Raw genomic sequence first — 8,934 nt, forward strand, 5'->3', positions numbered from 1 at the left:
CCTCCTCCACCTTCCTCGATCCAGATTAAGGACCATGGGAGATCGGGCATTCTCTGTGGCTGCCCCCCGTCTCTGGAACTCTCTCCCGGTCTATCTGAGAGCTCCGCAACCACTGGGCGACTTCAAAAGAGGCTTAAAGACTTTTCTTTTTAAGCAAGCCTATTCTGCCGCCACATGATTTTCATGATGTTGATTTTATCCCTGATTTTAGTTGTACTTTGTAGCAGTTTGAGATTTTTGCGAATGAAAAGTGCGTTTCAAATTTGATTTATTATTATTATTATCTGCTGTCTGCCTGGCTTTAAGAACTCCAAAGACATGTTGCTTTACATCTTTTTGCTTCTATCTCACATTAAAGGTGAGTTTAAGAACAGGGATTAAAGTTTTGTTGAAGCTGCTGCATTAACCAGATATACAGACTGCATTTCACTACTTTTCTTCTTTCTTTGCTCTGATAGAATGAAAATCATGTTTGGATCATCTTGTAAATTGAACTGACAGAGTTCTACAGTTGATTTAGTTGTGAATGTCCACAGAGTAACACTGTACAGGTGACATTTCCCACTGTCTTCTCCTCTCAGCCTCATGGACAATGTTAGTCTAATGGCTTCATTTTCTCTACTTTTTCCAGGACTAATAGCTGGAGACACAATCTCTCCTCAGCAAGATGAAGTCAGTGGAAGAGAAGGACAATCTGTCACTCTCACATGTACATATCAGACAGATGACAGTGGTGTTTGGCTTTACTGGTACAAACATCATTCTGACCTTCAGGCTCCTCAGTTTATACTCCTGAAAGGAGCAAAAGGCTACACAGCTGAATATATTCCAGATAATCGATATGGCTCCCAAACATCAGCTATATCCACTGAACTGACCATCACAAAGCTAACCCTGGCAGACACAGCTCTCTACTACTGTGCTGTAGAAACAGAGTGATACAAAGTGTAGAAGAGGCTGTACAAAAACCTGAACTCAGATATCTGACTACTCTTCAAAGAGGAGGGAAGTGGTGTTCAAACCACAGCTTCATATCAGATGGATTCTGCTAATTCCTGTTTTATCAGAGTCACTGTGGTTCCAGCTGCTAATGAAACACTGTGGGAGGATTCACATGAGCAGCAGATCCACATCAACAAGAAAACAACTACATGATGCTGCAAACACTCCGGATTTGATCAGAATTCATGTTTTCAGACAACTGATCTCCATCCAGTAGAACCACAGTTCATCATTAGACTTCAGTGTGAATCTGGTATTCTGACATTATCACTTTACTAAGATTTATTGTTGGAATCAATACATGAGATCAGGAAAACAGCAGGTACTGATCACTGTATGCAGTGCTACCACTTAGCCTGTTGATGATCATAGTTAGAAAAATCATTGAATCCATCACTGAAAAAAAAAAAATATTATCAAATGTCTCTGAAAACAGAAACTTTTATGACAAAGAACAAAAACTCAGTGCATAAGATCACAATACCCAAATCCTGTGCACAGTATGTGATTTATTGAAAGTTGAGTGTAATAAAAGAAGATAAACGTCGAGTGACTGGATAAATCTGAGAATTTAATAAAGTCACATGTGAAACATAAGAGCAAATTATTCACTGGATGTTTGAAACAAAGTTTACTTTGAGAAAATACATTTCAGTATCAGCTAAAAACATGACATAAATTTCAAAGTATTATTGGGATCCACATGCCATAATTATGAGAAAACTATTTGATAATCACAGATATGATGCACAATATACTAAAGGTGGAGGAGCTAGAATACTTCAGTATATTGTCTGAGAATTCTCAGGTTTCATTGGACCAGTTTCATTCAATGTGACAAACTTAGTCATTATTGAAATACAGTCTTAACAGCTATGTAAATCTGAAACATTTAACCAGCACCTTTCCCAAATCTTTTCCCATAATGTTCTGCAAGAACAAAGCTTCTTTTTGTGTGTTCTCACATTAAAAGCCAAAACCACTAAATTAAATTTTTCTGACATAATTTCAAGAAAATGGCTTTTCACCTGTGTGAGTCCTCATGTGGGACAGCAACTGACTTTTTTGGGTGAATCTTTTCTCACATGTGTTGCAAGAAAATGGCTTCTCATCTGTGTGAGTTCTCACATGATAAGTCAAACCGTAACTATGACTGTAACTTTTTGCACATATTTTGCATGAATATGGCTTCTCACCTGTGTGAGTCCTCATGTGGGACCGCAAATTACTTTTATGGCTGAATCTTTTCTCACATGTGTTGCAAAAAAATGGCTTCTCACCTGTGTGAATCCTCATGTGGGACAGCAAATTAATGTTTTGGGTGAATCTTTTCTGACATATGTTACAAGAATATGGCTTCTCACCAGTGTGAATTCTCATGTGAATAACCATCTTGTTATGTCGGCTGAAACTTTTCTCACATGTGTTGCAAGAAAATGGCTTCTCACCTGTATGAGTTTTCATGTGGGACACCAACTGGTTATTTATTCCAAATCTTTTACCACATATTTTGCAAGAATAAAACTTCTCAGCTGCGTGGGTTCTTTTGTGATACTTCATCAATGATGAGTCAGAGACTCTTTTCCCAAGAGCATTGCAAGTGTAAGGTTTTATCTCATCTGTGTATTCAGTTATTTGCCCTTTTAACACTGACAAAGCAGAGTTGTGAGAGTGGATCTGATTACTGTTTGGTTCTGTATTCTTGTAGTCGCTTTCCTCATAAGCAGGATTCACCATAAGAACATCCGTCTTCTGTCTTGGTTCCTTCTGGTTCAGATTAGAGTTCTCCTCCTGGTTACAGAGCTGCTGGTCAGAAAGAATGTTCTCCTCTGCAATGACATGTTGCTGTGAGAGGTCTGAAGACACAAAGGGACACAAGATAAAATATTACTGCAGAGAGGAAATACAGTCATGTGAAAAACAAAAAACATCATCCATCAATTCGGAGGTTTTACATGTCATCTGGAACTTATCAGGTCTGAAAAATGAGACAAAAATGCAGAAGTAGTGTGTGAAAAACTTAGAGAACCCCTTAATTCAACAGCTTGTAGAACCACCTTTAGTAGCAATGGGTTGAAAAAATAATTTCCTGTATGATGTTATCAGCTGCTCAAATTATTTCCAACTTATTCTTCCTGAGGATCCACAAAAGGTTCTGCCTGATTAATGCTTCATCCCGTTTAAAGTCAGCTTTCAGAGACAACAAACAAACGAAACAGCATGAAATTAAACCTAAAAAACCTCAGTAAATTTTAACAGGAAACAAAGAAGTCAGCTCACAACTTACATTTCAGTTTAACGACCATGTTTTAGCTCAGTCAGGTTCTCCTGTGTCTTCTACACACTGTGAGTTTAACTCTAAAAGTTTCTGCTTTTAAACACAGATGCATTCATGTTATTTCTGTCTGAAAAATAACTGCAGCTGCACCGTAACTTTCCTCTGTGAGCCTGAAATAAATGTAACGTAGAGCTCTGATTAGGATCCTCTATGAGTCATATTCCTGTGTGAGTTCATCAGCCCATCACAGTGTTCCTTACCTATTCTGTGTAAGATTATTTGGGGTTTCCAGGTGATATCCAGCAGTCCGCGCTGACGGTCGATCTCTTCCTCGTACTGGTCAACATTATTTCCAGTCTCTTGTAACTTTTCCTCACCTTCGGGTTTGGATTGAAGTGGCATAAAGGTATCAGTCTCTTGACTCAGTACAAGCTGCTCTCCTTGACTGGGGTAGAGTTCATCCTGTTCCTCTTTAATCTGTGGAGGTTCTGGTTCCTCCTGATCCACACTGGAGTTGCTCTCCTGGTCACAGAGCTGCTGCTCTGCTAGAACGTTCTCCTCCTTACAAACATCTTGTTGCGAGAGTTCTGGAGGGATGAAATGAAAACCAAACATCATTAGCAAAGTGATAATAGAGAAATGCACATCTGACCACATCAAAACTGCGTTCCAAGTGAAAGATATCTTCAGTGGGAACAGAAACCTTTGGAGGGTCCTGTTTGTCTTAGTGCTTGGAAATGAAATGAAAGTCTGTTGGAGGTTCCGCTCAGGTTCTGTGGTCAGCCTCAGAACTCTCTTGGATTAAGTGACTGCAAACCAAAGTCAGTGGAACAAGCCTGAGCTGCCGGACCAATTGTTTTTCATTGTGTTGAAATTGATTTTCTAGAAGTTGGGATTCTTGTCCTGTGGATTAGTCACAGCTCAGATTTCCAAGCTCTGCTCCCCTGTTGTAAGTTTAAAAACGTGGCTGTGTGTTAGTGTGGTTCACCCTGTGGAAGCCCTGCCTGACCAAACCATTAACTGCAGCATTTATCTGTTCTCAGTGAGAGGGGACAGGCTGCGTCAGGTGGAGCGCTTCAGGTTAACTTTCAGCCCTCAGAGCTGACATTACAATACATTAGTGCTGGGCGGTATACCGGTTCACACCGAATACCGGTTTATAATTTCGTTATGATATGAATTTTTAATATACCGCCATGTTTGAGACGGACCCTTTTCAGTGTTGCGCTTCTAAACACGCATGTTTACTGTCTATGGGTGCGAGGTGGTAATAAGCACTTGCGTTACGCAAAGGTGAAGGTGGATAGGATAGACATGGAAAGTTCCGAAATCGAAGCTGCAGAACTAGTAGAACATGCTGACACAGAAGAACTTGTGCCAAAAAAAGGAGCCGTGTCTGTAGTTTGGAAGTTTTTTGGTTTAAAAAAATCCGACGTCGACCCAACAACCATTTTATGCAAGTGTTGTCGGGCTACAGTTGTCGCTGGAGGTGGCAACACGAGCAATTTGCTCCTTCACCTTAGCCGTAAGCATGTCTTAGAATATCAAGAATGCATGAAGTTAAGGTCAGCACCCGCCACATCAGCAGGTAACACGGAGAAAGCAAAAGAAAAGTCGAGCCAAATGTCACTTCAAGACGCGTTTGCTAGAGGGACTGCCTCATATTGATGCAAAAATATAATTATTGCAAGTTGCACTACTTTTTTGTATTGATTTTCATAAAAGATGTTTGCAATTTGCACATTAAAAGTTCTGTATTTTGACTGCAATTGTGTTTCAAATCAAATCAAAATCAAATCAAATTTATTTGTATAGCACATTTCATGTACATGTTTGCATTCCGATTCCTCACTTCATTTGAATCATGAGTAGAACTTCTGAGTAAACAGCATCATTTTGTGGGGCGTTATTCTATGACGGTAAAATAGACCATCCTAAGTTAATCTACTGCAGTAATTCTGTTCTCAATCTGTAGAAAATGCTGTGAACACCTAATTATGCATGAAAAAAAAATACCGTGATATACCATGAAACCGTGATACCGTGAAAAAATACTGTGATATGTATTTTTGGTCATACCGCCCAGCATTACATTACATTACGGTCATTTTGCAGACGCGTTTATCCAAAGCGACTTACAATAAGTGTGTTCCACATCGGTAGGCAAAAGAACTTCAGGTCACAAGTGCATTTCCTTCCAAAACCAAACAACTAAGAGCATAACTAGTGCTCGAGTAAGTGCGGTAAGTTAGGTACCGAGACACATGGGAAGACAAATTAGAAAACAAAGACAATAGGGCGGTCGGTGGTGTAGTGGGTTAAACAGCCGCCCCATGTACAGAGGCTACAGTCCTCGTTGCAGCTGGCGCCGGTTCGAGTCCCGCATCGGACGGCCCTTTGCTGCGTGTCTTTCCCCTCTCTCTGCCCCCTGCTTCCTGTCTCGCTTGAACTGTCCTGTCCATTAAAGACTGCGGTCAAGTGAGCTTTTCCTGATTTAAAGTGCGCCCGTATTACAGAATTTATGGCAAATGCAGGAAGTCCATGATACAGAGCGTCAAATATTTTACTCAACTGTAAAATCCTTTTGATCCATAATTTCTGACAAAGGGTGTACACTTGAACTCAGGAACATCCTGACTGTTCACTCACTCAGTATCAAACATATTCACTGTATCAATTTGGAGAAATTCAACCTCAAATTTCATTATTTTGAAGTGAAAAGGGCATTATGCGCATTACATCAGCCAGGTTTGCAAGAACTGATTCTATATCAAACACAGTCACTGCAGTTTAATTCTTTTGATACATCTCAAATAATTTTGTTCTATTTCTGAAGAATGCGAAATTCAAAGTCATGACAGAAACTTTGACTGATTGACTCGCTTAGTGAATTTTTTCTAAAAAAAAAAAAAACACTTTGTAAACCTCTTCTCTATACGCTAAAACAAGTAAATCATTATTTTATTTATTATAAGAACAATTGTTATTGGTGGCAGTCGTGGTAAATCTAATATTTTCAACTTTCTGTTAGTGATTAACACAGAGACCAGCTGTGCCATGTGCTCAGCTGTCAAACCAACACTTAAAGGGCCTGACCTAACAAACTGGGTAAGTTGTTTAAAAGGTTTTCTCCGCACATTTTGCATGCCTTGTTTTAAAGTGAATGACGGCAAGCAAGAGCCTAAAATGATGAGAAATGACAGCCAATCATCTGTGCTGGGACAATCTGAGGTTCACTCCTCAGCCATAGGGATGTGCATGTTTTCCTATCAAGAATTCCAAAAAAAAAAAAGTGTGCATTAGATTGAGATTTCAACAATGACGACATTTTGATCTGGAGAATAATCAAATGAAGATAGTCATCAAAAGGTTGTAGAACAGTACATAATTTACTTAGTGATTTCCATGAAGAAAGCCAAAACATTTCTGGCCTTTGCCTTTTTACAGATTCAGTGTGACGCCTGTTGCAGATTCAGTGTGACGCCTGTTGCAGGTGGTTCCATGTTGAGTGCATCGACTCGGAAACATTTCAGCAGGCAGAGAGTAGTGAATGGAATTGTGTGATTTGTGAACAATGAATAAACAACGTCAACAATGATTTCAGACTATATCTACAGTTTATAGTCACTTCCTGCTCACACATCCACATTTTTTTAGTGAATGATGTTATTTGTTTCCCAAATGTGGAGCTGAGACATGGAGGGTTTGTAGTGATGTTTTCAGCTGAGTTGTTTAGTTTTCCCTCTGTTTGGAGTGTAATCCTCTCGATTTGTTCAGCTTCATTCTTATTTTGAACAAATAAACAAAACCAATATTTAAAAAAAAAAAAAGGAAAGGAATCTCCCTTTACAAACTAAAAATGTGAACTTTGAGGCTGAATTACTAAACAGTAAGGATGGTCCTGAGTTCAAGTGTACACGCCTTTGTCAGAAATTATAGATCAAAGGGATTTTACAGTAGCATAAATATCGCGCATAATGGCTTTTTAACGCAGAGCTCTGATTAGGACTTTTATTAATAACATTCAGTTTTTAACTCACTCAGCCCATCACAGTGTTCCTCACCTGCTGTGTGGAGCTTTATTCCGGGTTTCCAGGTGATATCCAGCAGTCCGCGCTGACGGTCGATCTCTTCCTCGTACTGGACGATGGTTTTCTCAAACTCTGAGAATATTTCTTCAGCAGCAGCAGTTAGTCGCTGGCTGATAAACTCTCTCAGATGCTGAACTGAAGACATTGTTGCTGCTCACACTCAGATATTCAGCTCAGACAACCCGACCGTCCTCCTGCTGAGCCCGACACGAGGACAGAAAACGATGCTGGCGCCGGATCGTTGTTTACTTCCGGCGGGTGTCACACTGTAAATGTCCGGAAGAGGAGAACTGTTCATCTTTATTTCCGTCTTTCTTTTTAAAAATTTTATTTTTTATTACAGTATTGAAATGCAAATAACAATAACAATAATTATATAACACTGTTGCAAATAATCTCCAAGGAAAAATAAACAAAAAAATGTTAAAAGATGCATATGCACAATGTAAGCAAACTCAAAGAATAATGAAAAACAGAACAAAAAATAAAACTAAGCAACCAAGAATTTGCATCAATATATTTGTTTTTCATTGATTTCAGAAAACAGTAATATATTGATAATTTTCTATAAGACCTGTAGTGAAGGTTGATTGTTAAAATGTTTATATTCATGAATCAAGAAATTGGCTAAAAAAAAAACAACAAAGAGATTTAACGCAAATTATTTTTTTAATCTAATTTCAAATATTATTATTAGAGCTTGAATAAGGGCATCTGGACTTCTTCTTGGATCTTGAAGACGTTTCGCCTCTCATCTGAAAGGCTTAGTAAGAGCATATTTCCAGGATATTAGACTGTGCCTAAGTACAGCAGGTTTCACAACAGGTTGGCAGAGGTTAGAAATAGGCATTATGGCAGGGTGTACGATTTCTCCATTAGCATTTACAATGGCGACGTAGATAATTATTAGAGCTTCCAAGTGGGTTGTAGGTGGAGAGAGAGACGTCAGGATGGCATGCGTCTTACACCAATTAGGGCCTACATGGATGATATGATGTTAGTGACTACAACAGTACCATGTATGAAGAGAATATTTGAGAGACTTGTTAAAAATCAAAAGTGGGCTGGTATGACAATCAAACCTACTAAGTCTAGAAGTATCTCAATAAGTAGAGGGAAATGAAGTGATAGAAAGTTTGTAATAGATGAAGAAAGCATTCCAATAATTAGGGACAAGGCAGTAAAGAGTTTAGGCAGGTGGTACCAGGCAGACATGAATGATGGAGAGCAGGCAGTGCAGTTTGGGAAAGATGTTGCTGAGGGACTGAATAGAAGAGATAAATCAGGGCTTCCAGGAAAGTTGAAGCTCTGGTGTCTGCAGTTTGGATTGTTTCCTAGGTTGATGTGATAACTGTCTGTGTATGAGATTCCATTATCTGTTGCAGAAAAAATGGAAAGATTAGTTAGTTTTTATATTAGGAAGGGGCTAAGTGTTCCTAGATGCTTAAGTACTGTGGCACTGTATGGGAAAGGCATACTCCAGCTCCCAGTATCTAGTCTAGTAGAGGAGTTTAAATGTACTAAAGTTAGGACAGAGCTCCTGTTAGCTGGGAGTAAAGATGT

At 39.1% G+C, this 8,934-nt stretch overlaps 1 protein-coding gene across 1 annotated transcript; it reads right to left on the reverse strand.

Annotated features, from left to right (window-relative positions):
• Positions 1 to 1,577: 1,577 nt before the first annotated feature.
• On the reverse strand, positions 1,578 to 7,586 carry LOC142398525 (uncharacterized). Its single transcript, XM_075482564.1, has 3 exons — positions 7,345 to 7,586; positions 3,541 to 3,867; positions 1,578 to 2,858 (listed from the first exon to the last, which is right to left on the reverse strand). Exons 1-3 carry the CDS (start codon positions 7,514 to 7,516, stop codon positions 2,011 to 2,013), a joined length of 1,347 nt encoding a protein of 448 aa, XP_075338679.1. The 5' UTR covers positions 7,517 to 7,586; the 3' UTR covers positions 1,578 to 2,010.
• Between the last annotated feature and the right edge of the window lie 1,348 nt (positions 7,587 to 8,934).

This window comes from Odontesthes bonariensis, chromosome 14 (assembly GCF_027942865.1).
Source record: "Odontesthes bonariensis isolate fOdoBon6 chromosome 14, fOdoBon6.hap1, whole genome shotgun sequence".
NCBI lineage: Eukaryota > Metazoa > Chordata > Actinopteri > Atheriniformes > Atherinopsidae > Odontesthes > Odontesthes bonariensis.